At 39.6% G+C, this 13,774-nt stretch overlaps 1 protein-coding gene across 1 annotated transcript in view; it reads right to left on the reverse strand.

Moving 5' to 3' along the window:
- Positions 1 to 3,978: 3,978 nt before the first annotated feature.
- Positions 3,979 to 13,774, reverse strand: part of TPD52 (tumor protein D52) — a 116,826-nt gene continuing 107,030 nt past the window's right edge. The window contains exon 3 of the mRNA XM_061342872.1: positions 3,979 to 4,165. Within this exon, the coding sequence (XP_061198856.1) occupies positions 4,021 to 4,165 (145 nt within the window). The 3' untranslated portion in view covers positions 3,979 to 4,020. The remainder of the gene's footprint in view (positions 4,166 to 13,774) is intronic.

The raw sequence follows: 13,774 nt of genomic DNA on the forward strand, positions 1-13,774 counted from the left end.
TATGCTCAACATGAATTACAACTACTTGAAGTGAATCTGTCATCCTCATCCAAATTTAAGTGAGAAATTTGTCTATTAAGAGATGGGGGCAGCAAGCAAAGCTGTATCTGATAGAGGATGGAGAACTGAGTACCTGCTAATGCACTGGGGTCTGTTACCTGAGACCTGTTTCAGGTACCTGAAAATTTTCAGAGAAAAAAAACAACCTTAAACACTCTCAAAAATAAAGACTGTTCATAGGAAAAAAACCCACCCTAACTTCTGAAAAACAGATCAAGAAACAAAGAGATCTGCTAACGCCAACTGTCTTCTCAGCTGCGTAATCCAAAAAACAAATTGTGCAAGATTAAATCACAGAAATCACAGAAATGGTTTGTGTTGGAAGGGACCTTAAAGCTCATCTAGTTGCAATCCTCCAGCATGGAAAAGGACATCTTCCACTTACCAGGTTTCTCAAAGTCCCATCCAATCTGGCCTTGAGCACTGCCAGGGATGGGGCAGCCACAAGTTCCTTGGGCTTTCTCCACATAACTTTAGTATTTGCCTTTGCTCATCTGGTCAGTGCTTTAGAGTAAGCCAAATTCCAAAATTCAAAAGAAAACACAGCATGATACATGGAGACATTCCTGCTTTTAGCAGTCAGATGAAAGTAGCTGCAGAAATCAGCTTATACCAGCCTCAGGATTTGCAGCAAAATTGTGGATTTACACATAAAGCTACGAAGTCCCAGTATGCTGAATCAGTAGTGTTCACTTGGTTAGTATTAGTAATGCACGTATTAGACTTTACGGTAACAGTACCCCAAGTGGTGGTGTGGACTGGGCACAGTGCTGCAGGAGCTGCTGGGGTGGTGTTACCCTTCCTGTTGTCAGTAGAAACACCTATCCTCATACATGAGCATAGAAATAAGAATGACCTCCAAACAAGAAGCTGGATTCATGCAACTGCCCAATCTAAGGCACATGCAAGGCCACTCAGGAATCTGAACCACGTGGGCAAGGAGACTTCACTGTGCACTGCTCAAGAATGGGTTGCACATACCCCTGTGTGTGTCTGGAAAAATGCAAAGAGGAGCAAAAAGGCACGTGGCCACAAAGGAGGGAATTCCTGGGGATAGGTGGCAACCAGTGGAAAAATGTCTGCATTTGTTAATTTTTCTGTGTGGATAGCCCTAGAAATACCTCTTTACATTATCAGTGTCTATTCGGATTGAAGATCAGTGCCAAAAATTAGAAGAGTCTTACAGACACAGGGCCATGGAGTTGTGCCATCACTGCTGTTCAGTAATGAGCATTGGTGGCTCCTTACTTTGCATTAAAGACATATATTCTGCACATATTCTTTACATATGTAGGTATTACAAGTATACTTAGTATACAAGTACATTAAGAGCCCACCACAAAGACATTTCAGAATTCACTGGTCTGCCATTGTAATTCTGCATTTGGGAGTTACACAGAATTGAGGCTATGTGTGATGGGCACAGGCTACCCTAGTCAGAGATTCCTTCATGGGACAGCTCTTGTCTGATGAGTTTAGAGGTCCAATAAATAACTGCCTTGAAGGTCACCAAAGATGAGCTCTGGGGATACTGGTTCTCCAAAGGCCAGAAAGGCCAGCACCAGCCTAAAGCCACTGAAGGGTCAACCACACAATTTTTAAGACTGGGTCTGTTTATGTGAACTTTCGGGTTTCCAACTAAAACACTAAGCTGGGTTTGAAACAGCAATGACTACAGTGTCCAGAAGCCACCTCTCTAATGGTTATCCAGAGAAAGATCTGATAAAATCATTATCTGACACTCTACTCTGAAATAGCTCTTAGCCTGCCCCCCAAAATGTTCACACGTTTCCTCCCAAATCACTCTTATTTAAGGTTGATCAAGCATGTAGGATGAATTACACTGAACAGACAGGATTTCTCTTTGATATTTTAAATTCCTTCCAAATTCTTAAAAAGGCCTTCCTTTCCTGCTCCAGTGTGAGGATAACTCTATGCCTGGAGGCTAACATCCAATGAAATTCATGTTCAAACTCCCCTAATTAAGATCCCTGAGATGAATGAGCAAATTAAAGCAAAAGAGGAAACAAGCTCACACTGCTGGTTTCCTCTCTTCCTTGGTTCCTTATTGATTTCAAACTTCAGTTTGAAAAACTGTAAAAGGATCTGCTAAAACATGCCCATTCCCTTCAGAATGATTGTGTATTTTCCATGTGATTCCTGCTAGTATTTTGGGCAAATAAATATATTAAAAATATTCTTGATAGATCATGTATGAGATGCATTTTGGCAACTCCCCATAGCCTGCACTATACCTCTCTTCCTGGTGTTGCAAAGGGGCAAAGGTAGGAAAGGAGTTTTGTTTCTTTTGTCAGGTTTTTCTTTTCAGCAGAGGAGTGAGAAAGAATCAAACCACTGTGTCACAGGGCTCTTCACAGGTCACTTAAGCTTTACTTTCACTCTTCTTTGCATGTGCTAACAAAAAATAAAAAAAATTAAAGAATCATAGAATGGTTTCGGTTGGAAAGGACCTTAAAGATCATCCAGTTCCACACCCACAGCAGAGACACTTTCCACTAGGTCACAGGCTGCTCAAAGTCCCATCAAAACTAAAAAACAACCTTTAAAAGAGAAATGACAATGTTTTTGGAAAAGACCTCTAAACAGATTAAAGATTTTGTGTCCTGTTCTAAATTACTTTTACTGAGCCATATGAAGACTTGCAGTTTGGGTGGCAATCTGACCCACAGGCCAGCTGCAATCTAACAGAATTGCTCCCATTTTCTGCTCTGATCCCATCTCATCCAAGTATGTCTCAGATGCAGGCAAGGAAAGGGGCACATGAGCTATGGCAGCCTGAAGCTGGCTCCCTGATACCCTGATTGTTTAGGGACCCTTTATCTCCTCTTCCCTCACCTGACTGAAATACCAATATACTCAAGTAATGCGAGGCAGAAGGCGCTATACCACCTTTCAGTGTTCCCATCCCCGCTCAAGTGGCCACCTCCAGAAGAAAGGCTCTGGTGGATTTAAATAATACATGCTTAAGCCAGTGTTCACGTTGTTGAATTAGTACATACAGCAAAAAATACATTGTCACTGAACAGTCACTGCAGACCAACAAGGCATACCACCTTAGCCAATCTCATTCCAACATCTGGGAAAAGTATTTCAAGATTAAACAGGTTTTCTTTTTTTATCTGGTGATATAAATAGCAAATTTCACTTAACCTCAGCACACTGCCAGGGACTAAGCAGATGGCAAATGACTGCAGAATTCAGATTTAGATATACCAGAAATCAAAAGAAATGCTCTCTGATGGCAAATGCTCCAAAAAGATATAGGAAACACTATAGCATGACTCTTTGGTTGTGTGTTCAAACACCATTATATTTATCTTAAATATATTTACAGAAACCTAAAACCTACACTTAGCCTACTACATTGAAATAGTTTCTTTACATTAATAACCAGAGAATATTTATTAATATGCATTGCAAATGAAAGCTCCAATTAAAGCAAAAAAATAATCTCTAGTTCTTCATGCAGATGGAGATAAAAGCACAATGTATTATAGCAGAGATTAAACCCAATTACCTGCAGTAAACATTCTGCATTGTAACTCAGAAATCAGGAACCCTGACGCTGTTCTGTTTGAAACACAGTACTTGAAGGAGCTCCATGATCGCAGCTTTGGACTTCCGCCATGGGAGTACAATCAACATCCCTTTGGGATGGAAAGATGAACTCTGGAATTCTTTATATAAGAATATGTAAACATTCAACTAATATTACCTGAATTAACCTTCATTTATATCTAAAGGCAAAGAGCTAAAAAGATGAGTGAATAAATATGGAGGAGCAAGAATCAGGTGCAATGTGCTTATTGTCTTTTATTGATCTCATTGTTTATATGCCCAAGATGACAAACTTTTCATGTAATTCCTGAGGAAACATTTCATCTGTACAATTTGATATAAAGCACAAATGCATTTATTTACATGAAATTTACTCTGCTTTTATTTTGTTTGCTTGCCTTCAACAAGCCCTAAAAGCACTGCGTCAGCTTCCAGCAAGGTTGTATCAGTTGTTGCACCCAAGAACCTAGATGTGAGTTCAAGATCCACCAGTCTCAGGCGTACTCGGGTTCCTCTCTGATATTTTCTGTAAGAAAAGAGGAGGGGGGGACAAGGTAAGTTTTGTTAAACTACGGTCTTGCATCTCCTAAGGCTGTTCCCCTGTCAGCAGACTGAAGTAGCAGCCCCACAGAAAACAAGGTGCTGAAACAGAAGTCCAAAATGGCTGTAATACATCAGCACTAAAACTTCTGAGACGCTCTCTGTAACATCACAGAGCCAGTCTCCTGTTGGTACAATCCTGTCCATAGAAGAGCAGATACCACCAGACCCGCTGACAGAATGCAGGCTTTATAGAGAAGCAGTTTATCATACAGGAAATTGTCTCTTCTATTAAAATATTTTACTCTATCCTCTGCTACCATGCACACAATTATTTGCAGGACAACATACCATTAAAAGGGAGGACAAGTCATCATTAGACGACTGGTGACGTTGCTATTATCAAAAGTATAATGCCAGCTAACTATGGCTTATATTTCCAACTCTGGGCCTTAGGCAAGGAAGCTTTTCTTGTCTTATCCCCTTCTCCAAGTTTTTATTACATATAATTAAAAAGAAACCCCACAACTACTGTAATGAACCATTCTGCCTAAGAAGTCGAGTTTTACTGTTTTACATTTTCTTTTTTTCCTTTTAATTCAGAAGATGCAAGTGTTCAACATGTTTTTAAAATGTGTGTCAAGATGGCCCTGCCAAATTAGTGAGGATTTCTGAAATACTGGAATCTTCATAATGTACCTGCATAGCTACTGATCAAAGTCCAGCAATGAAAATGAGAATTATTCTTCTTTATAAAGTTCAAGCCATACTTTTGGGGTTTTTTTTCCAGTCAAAGCACAAAGAGCAAAAGATGAACCAAACTTGGCCACCTTGAGCAAAAGCAAGATATAGTTTGAAACATCCTCCAGTTAGCAACTGGAGCAAATGCAGCAGGGAAGTCTGGCTGCACAGATTTCCACCTTGCCCATTTTCACCTTCAGCTTGGGTAGACAATCTTTACTGCCTGACAACTGATTGCTAGCATGGAGCAAAACTGAACCAGGTTTCGACTTGCATATCAAACTAAGATCCTTTTAGAGAACGAAACATCTTACAGAAAAGTGGGGATAAATGATAAAGCAGGTGACAAAAAGCCCTGAAGACACTGTGGGCAAATAGTATAGAAATGAAGGAAACTGTATACAGAGTAGAATCACAGAAGAGGAAAAAAAAATCTCTGAAAAGACTGCATAAAACTATTAAAGCTTGAGTGACACTGAACTCATACCTGTGAACTAGAACATTCTGTGCTATTTTTACAAGATGACCACATTATTAACCTAACAGAACTTAATACTAAACCTAGTGGTTCTGTGACAAATTTTAAGGCCACCCATCCCTTTGCTTTTTCTCCTCTCCTTCCTCCGAGAGGAAAAGCTCACCAGTTACCTAAGGCAGGAGAGCAGTTTGAAAACTAGTTCCAGGGTCCAACAAACTTTCTGCAAAAGACTGAACCGAACAAGGTTTAAATTCAATTAGAAATTCTCTCTCTATTTGACAGCACAGGGTGGGAGAGACAATTGAGTTCCACCTTTGTAACTGAAATACAAAATACTGCTTTCATCATCCAAAGGTTCCTTTTGGGGTGGTTGCTAGACGACAGTGGTAAGTGTCTGGCAAGTGAACAGATGAAACTTTATTTTCTAATCAAGCCTTTAAAAGTGGTACTTAGAACCAGGAAAATCCATGAAGAAAATATGTGAAGAAACTGTACTTCTCATGATTAATACATCTAATTTAATAATAAATTAATAATCTTAAGTGCAACTCCCCCATTTTAGCATTATGAAGACTTTGCTCATATTTCCAAACATGACTTCAGCATATATTTGTAATGCAAAATTCAACCAACTGAATTTTCATAACCCCCCCCACAATCTTCAATATGGCTTCAGCAACTCAAACAGATTCCAACGATTCTTTAATCGTACTTAACTCTAACTAAAGGTTTTCCAGTCACAGCACATCTGCTTACAAAGAGATCCTGAAGAACATCACTTGAAGGAGCTGACACAACTGCCAATTTGTATGAATATAAACATTAGGGTTTGTGACAGATGTTCCCTACAGCCAACACACTTTAGAATAAATGAGAAGCGGAAGATGCAGAAAAAGTAGAAACAAAGACAACATGCAGTGGTGGTCTCTCCACCACATTTAGAGCAAGAGGCAATGATAGGTTGCTCTATGCATAGTAAGCATATTCTATCCATGAAGTTATTTATCCTTAAACAAGACAAAACTATCCTATGGCTAAAGCAGAAGCTTGAAACAGGACCCAGAAACAAAGCAGGCATTTTATGACTCTCAGGAACAGTGTTCTTGGAGACACAGGACACCAGTGAAAAAGGAAAGAAAACATTTACTCCGTTCTGCAAAATAAATTGCTTTATTTTTAAGGAATAATGCTGGTATTCAAGATCACCCTATCTCATGACCATCACCTTCCCCCAACCATTAACCTTCACCCAACCACCAAGTACTGTGTTTGTCAGGGTTGCATGCGTTTTCCTCCTACCACTTCCTATTGCCAGGTAGAAGCCTTAAATTCAGTTTGAAGTAGACTAAGGAAGTTTAGTTGCATATGTAAGTGAAGACATAGGAATTATATATTCTATATACAGAACTTAATTATTTTGCAAGTAGAGCCAAAGCTTTCTCCACTTCTATAGAATTTATTTACAAGAGCTACCACTTTTAACCCCTTGGGAACACGAGTGTTGCATGGAAGGATTCTGCCTAACACTGAGCTCCAGACGTGGGAATCCACCAGCTGCTGTTGCTGAACCATGACTCAGGACAGTATCAACAAAGCACCAACTGAAGCACCCGCTAGAAACCTTCACCTGAACTTCAGCCAAGGATCAACAGGCTCCAAAAAGCTTTCTCTAGCTTTAATGAATGCTTGCAGGCTTCTCTCAATTTCTTTTGGAGTGGGCAAAGCAGTGGGTGCAGGTGTGTCTTTCCTCAAACATCTGCTTCTACAACATGACTTTAAGTTAATTCAGTGCTCTTTGCCATTTTTGGACTGTCATGGAAAAGAATTTGAAAAGAAGCAAGATGAAACACCTTCTTATTTGAACCGTACATCTGTACAACCATGCATCACCAATATAATACAGCATGAAAGAACACAGAGGAAGCATTACAGCACAGCCTTGCTAATGCTGCTTAAAGAAACTTTAAAAGCAAATAAAAACATTGAAGTTTAGGTCCTCTTATTGCATTAAAACTAGGATATTTTATCTGCATGCAAACTACCGTGTCTTAACTTACATAAAGTAGGTCTTCTCTTTGCTAAATACACATGAATAGCACAGCATTTACTTCCAAACTGAAGTAACACGGAAGCTTCCTTCTGACTGACTCTACCTCTTTTATTGTAATTTGGTCTCTATGCTAATCCTTTTACTCTTGCACTGAAGCTCTAAATCTCTGAAAACATTCATGATAAATTAAAGGAAAACCCCAAAACTCTTCAATCAAGACTGCAAACTTTCAATTTTTAAAAAGAAATTTTACTACATCCCTGTAGACTATACGAATAAACAACACTCCCACCCTCAGTATTTTTACGTAATAAAATTGGAGGGGAGGATATGGAATGATGGATTTCAGCTCTTGCTAATTTTCAAGAATGCTGGAGGGGAAATGTTCTTTTTTTTAATTTAAAAGTCATTTCAGGTTACAGCTAAAGGTTTACAAAGGGAGTTAACTTAGAAAGCAATAAGCATGTAAAAATGAGAATATAACTAAAAGTGGGGGTTTGATCCTAATTATACCATTTGCTACCAAGAAAATGGGGCAGTAGTTTTGCAAGTGTGCAATTTCACATGAAGAAGAAGCATCCTCATTACTACATGGCAGTATGGACTTTATTCAAACTCTAAATTTTAGGCATAGACTTTAAAGCATTTTGCTAAACTATCCAATATTTTAAACTGCATGTAATCACAAATTAGCAAGCAGTCCTTTTTCTATTAAAACTCCTCAAGTTATTAGTTTAAAATTTAAAGCAACAAACCTTCTATTCTTGGAAACAATGCTACAAAAATAACAACGCAATTACAGAAATGGTGGAGTTTCACCAGGTTTTGGTTAGTATTTCCCACACATGCATTTACAGATACCCTTTATTCCATACTGTAAAACCACAGGACTGGTATTTTGAGACAAATGGAATATTTTATCTTATATTCCCTCTCTTTTGCTACTGGTTTTCAGTTTCCATTGCCCCGTTTTGGAATGATAACCTCTGCACTGCAAAGCTGAATCAACTACCTAGGGCTGGCTTGACCACGCACACCCACTGTTGACTCTTCTGTGCCATCTCTCCCTTCCTGCATAAACATGCATTTCTGAATGGAGCAGGAAGGCAACTATTAAACCTGGGTTTTAATTCCTATATAGAGGGTGTCATTTAGAGAACTTAATTTGAATTTTTTTACATACTTTGCATCATTATTTTTTAAAGTCTCCCAACACATTCTAGTGATGGCTTTTAAAAACTGCAATAATAGGAATTCCTGGATTATCTCCCATACATCATAGATTAATATAAAACAGTCCACACACAGGGTTAGAGCTGAGCCATGGTACTCTCAGAGAATGCCATGCGAGGTCTTGATGTCTTTCCGTTTTGTAGTGTGAGAATTTCAAAATGTTTTTCAGATCTATTATTCAAGAGGTTTTGTTTCAGTGCCTTACCGGGGTACAAATAGTTTACAAGATTCTTAACTGTTTCTTTTTCTTTTTCTTTTTTTTTTTTATTATGTGGAAGACATCGTATTATCAACCTCAGAAAAAATACCACAGGAAGAAAGGTAATGAAATGATTTTGGCCATCACTTTTTCTCCACATATTTTGTTCACCATTTTACTCAAAATCACCCTGTAGCTCCCCGTCAGTAGTACTGATACTGTGATATATCCCCCAAAGCAAGCCCACCTCCAACTGCAAAGCAGTGCAGCTGGGATGGAACGAAGCTGGGTGCAGAACAACTCATCTTGTTTCTCACAAATGTCTTGAAGCATTTACAGATACTCAAGTCCACATTGGTCTCAACTTCCTCAGCCAAGGAAGGCCACATAGCTGGCTTAAGGAGCTATCCTGGCACAGATCTACATGATTTTGTGTAGGCCACCCGCTAATGCTCTACAGGGAAGGAGCTCACCCCTTCCCAGCAACTGGTTGCTAGTATACATAAAATTCTTGTTCAGAAGAAACATGGATGAGATTTGCAGACTGTTGTCAGTTTGAAGGCAGCTTGGTTCTGTGTAGCCATCTACATCTCGCTGAAGTAGGTTTTTCCAGCAGAGGTTCACAGTGCACATACAGTCATGGGGGGATGGTGATACTGCTTCCAGCAGCTTGATAAAGCAGTCATAACATGCATACACCCCTCAGTATGAGCTCTGACGCAATGCTGGGGGAAAAAAACCAAATCCTAGCTTTGTTTGTACAAGCAAGAGGGCAGAAAGTGGCAGTAGAAAGGTAACATGAATTCAGCACAGAGCAGAACACGGCATGCAGGAGAGATACCAGGAGACTGTGTAGTATCTCATTGCCTAACTTTCTTTGAATACTGTTAAAGAGAGGACAAAGAACATACATAGAACTGAATAACCATGTAAAGATCTTGATCTGTTATCAGAAAGACTGAGCTGTCCAAACCTTTACAAAAAGAAAATACTGGTATTAAAAGGTGCTTAAATCTACGTGGGAAAAGCATGTAATGGCAGGAAAGAGAAGTCCAACAGATGCAAATGAGTATGACAATTTTGCCAATAATATTGACGAGCTACTAGGAAAAAACTCCAAGCACTGATACTTTTCAGCCACTGATGGCTTCAGCTAAAGAGATGTGAAAACAGATGTGTTAGCTCAGTTCAGGATAACCTGCCGAAATGTCATGTCTCGTGATACAGTGAAGTCCTGAGAGATGACCTGAAGGTCCCTTCTGGCTTAAATTTTATTCATCCATTATTTATTACCACTGCACCCTGTCAGTCAAATAAAGAATGGATGCTCAAAGTAGGATTTTCAAAGCATCTCTGCTCTCTGCAATCAAACACTTCACAAAAAATGCTCCAAGGTTGCTGGTTATATTCTGCCAGAAAATGCAATCTTTCTTCTTGGGACTCATCAACCCATTGCCACTTCAACTGTGTTTGTTTCCTGCTCAATTTGTTTTCCTCCTTCCATGAACTAAGTAAGAAACATGCTCTTATTTGTTCTGAAAATCTACCATCTGTGACACCCACCCAATAATTTTTCAGAATATTTCTGTTCCTTGTGTCAAAGCCATCCTTTTATAAGGAAAAAGGCTATATACTCTGCTAGATACAAACAGAGATCTAGATACTCTGCTAGATAAAAGCCTCTCATATTCTTGGAAGCATTTAGCAGAATGCTGCAAGCATATGTGAAACCATAAGCTTAAACAACAGTCACTGTCACCTTGTGTTTTTGAACAAGAGTGCATAAGTAGAGCCTAGTCCAAACACTCTTAAAACCAACAGGTGCTCTGTGCACTAAAGCCAAACCCCACTTTGCTCTGACCACTGCTAAAGCAGAAATGTGAAATGCATACCAGAAACAGATTGAGGGTATTAGCTAGATCCTGATGTCAAAAACATCCTGAAGCCTTGAATATACCCCTGGCCAACTGGAGCTTACAAAGCAAGCATACATGCTGGTGAAGCCCTGGCATATTCAATTCTGTGGGACCCAAGTTCAGGGACCTTGTCACCCTTCCCTGTGTTTCCACTGTTGGCAGGCGACCAGTAGTGGTGCAGACGTAGGAGAACGAAACATGGAAGTTTCAGTCTGGACATTTAGACTCATCAGAACTTCTCAAGTTGTGAAAAACTTCTAAAAAGTAACCTGTTTGCCATTAATTAAACCCAAAGTATCCAATATTTACTAGAACAACCCAAAAAAAACCTCACTGTAATTTTTGTTCTAGTCTTTGCAAGAATCAATTTTCATTCACTAAGACTTTTGGGACACGATTGCTCCCTTTTTTATAGAAGGAATCCAGAGAATAATCTATATTTTAAAATGCCTTCATATTGCATCAAAGATGAATGCTATAACCTTTTCTCTGTGGCATGGTAAGGTAAGCTTTGACAAACGAAACTTGGAATAGGTGGCTCCTGCCATCTAAGAACTTGTATCAGATATAGTTATGTCATCATATAGTAATTTATGCCAGTCGCTTTCTCAGTCCATAACATAAAACATACCCTTTAACTTGAGAGGACACATAACTCTAAAATAAATCTGAGCCATTAGTCCTAATTGTTACATTTTTTCTGCTGTTTAAGCTACGCAATGAACTATTTTGGTTTAAAATATTCCTTTGTAATTACAAAATGCTAAAAAATAAAGATTATATACTTAAATACATTAAAAAATCAGCCATTATACTAGAAAACATTAAAAAAACTCATAGCCCTTCATCATGCTTACGCACTAGAAGCTAGGCAAACTGCTCAAAAGATGTAAGAAAAATAGAAAGAAAAAGCAATCAAATTCATGTGAAGCATGCTCTAGCTTATACTCTTCTGTTCGTCTTTCCATAAGTGATCTCTGTTGCAGCTCCTGACCCTTCCCTTTCCCAGGCTGGGGCTGTGTCTCAGTGAAATACTTTTCATGCACACAGTCGTAAACCTTCCTCCCTCCAAATTTCAAACACAGCTTAGACAATATTGGTCAAGTTTTAACACACATAGTCTCAATCTTACTCTCTTCCTCCACTTACTCCATTTCCCTAACCGTAACTTCTCCTCTGATCTCTCACTGGGTTCCACAGATCTCTTACCAAGTTGTTTCCAATTTTCTACCCCAGGAAAAGCTGTTAGACACTTTTTCTTGTCCTCTCTTACTTACTGCCTCCTCACCAATCCTCATCCCAGCCAACCTCATTCTCCTTTCAGTTTCTTACCCCATCACAGTTTTTTCTTTCACCAGTACCAACCAAGTTCAGTTCTCTTCTTTTCTTGCAGTGCTTCTCAGTCTTTTCACTCATCCTATTCCAGTCCCCTTGCACCAGCCATCCTGGCAGGGCTCATATATAATAAAGGATTTTATACATATATATGTGATTTTAAATAGCAGGTTTTTATAATCCAGACATGGCTATCACCAAAATTCAAATCAGACTGTTTCTGCCCCTTGCTGTCTGGGTAATGTCAGTACCCATGGGAAGAATGACAATAAATTTAAAAACCTGCCCAGCCTCAGTGCTCAACCCTCAAGCTTTGTACAGCTTGGAGAAGCTGCCACACAGGAAAAACTTCAGCAGATCAGGAGAATTCCCATACTGTCAGCAGGTTTTTGTAGACACGTCTTCTAATCCTACTCTGAAGTTCCCGTCTGTGCTGTTAGTGAGTCCTGTTCATGTCCTTTCTTTGCCTTTAAACTATATTGTCACCTTAAGTTTTATTTATTCTTCTCTTAGGAGAGCTGGATGCAGAAGACGGGTAAGGTAGCTGAAACAGCTATTCCAGTGGCAGAGAGTACTGGTAACCATGTTAATGTCAGGGCTGGCATATACAGACAGACAGAAAACGGAGGTGCTGAACACCTGAAGCAGATGCCTGAACTCTCCGTTGCATGTGAATCCAACAGGAGAGATGGCAAAGGTGCTGAAGATGGGGGAAGGCTGGGCACTAACGGTTTGGGATCCCAGAGAGAGACTGAGAGGAGAGCGGGGTCTGGAGGAGGTACAGGGTGAGAAATGCAACTTTGGAGAATGTAGGTGAAGTCTGTGGACAATACTGGGCTGGTGAGGGTGGGCTTCAGTGAAGAGGAGGAAGAACTGGATGGGGCCCTAAGACAAGAGGATCTGGAGTTCTCCTTTATCAATCCACTAAAGCTGATGGAGGACTGCTCCTTCCCAAAGGACTGCTGAAAAAAGTCTCTTCCCTGAACCTCTTACCATTCTTTTCCCCAGTTCTGCTCTTGGCTGTTAGTGCCTACGCAAAAGCACTGCCTGTAATATCTGCCCACTGGCTTGCTCAGTCACTCTTACTGTTCACCTGTGGTAAAATACATTTAAGTGGCAGTTGGTCTGGAAGACGCAGCATATGCAGGTTGCTCAGACAACTGCAAGACAGTGAAGAAGTAAACAACGATTTTTAGCTAAAAATATCTGACAGTATCAACACTATGGTCTTACAAAGCTGAAAGAGGATAAAATGGCACCTTGCAGGGAAAAAGCACCACTGTAACAGCAGCTTACAGTGCACTCAAATCACCCTGAAGCATCACTGAGTGTGCAAATCTAGAAGACACACCTGTATTTAAATACCAGGGAACATTATCCAACATTTTAAGATATGTCAAGTAATACTTCGCTACGTTTCATTTTCTTGTTAGTACCCATTTAATCTGAGTGCCCTAAGAACAATCTCAGCTACTTACATTATGAATGAACAACACAGACTAATACTGAACAGACTTTCTGATGAAAAAAGAGGTCATGGTACTCCTGTAAAAGCGACATTCTCAGATTTGGTCAGGAACACTTCTTTGTCAGCTAACACTTGTATTATTCATTCAAATGGCTTTCACAGTTAATAAAAGCCT

This window comes from Neopsephotus bourkii, unplaced genomic scaffold, assembly GCF_033783945.1.
Source record: "Neopsephotus bourkii isolate Nb327-2 ecotype Australia unplaced genomic scaffold, CSIRO-AGI_Nbou_v1 NB_1820, whole genome shotgun sequence".
Lineage (NCBI taxonomy): Eukaryota > Metazoa > Chordata > Aves > Psittaciformes > Psittacidae > Neopsephotus > Neopsephotus bourkii.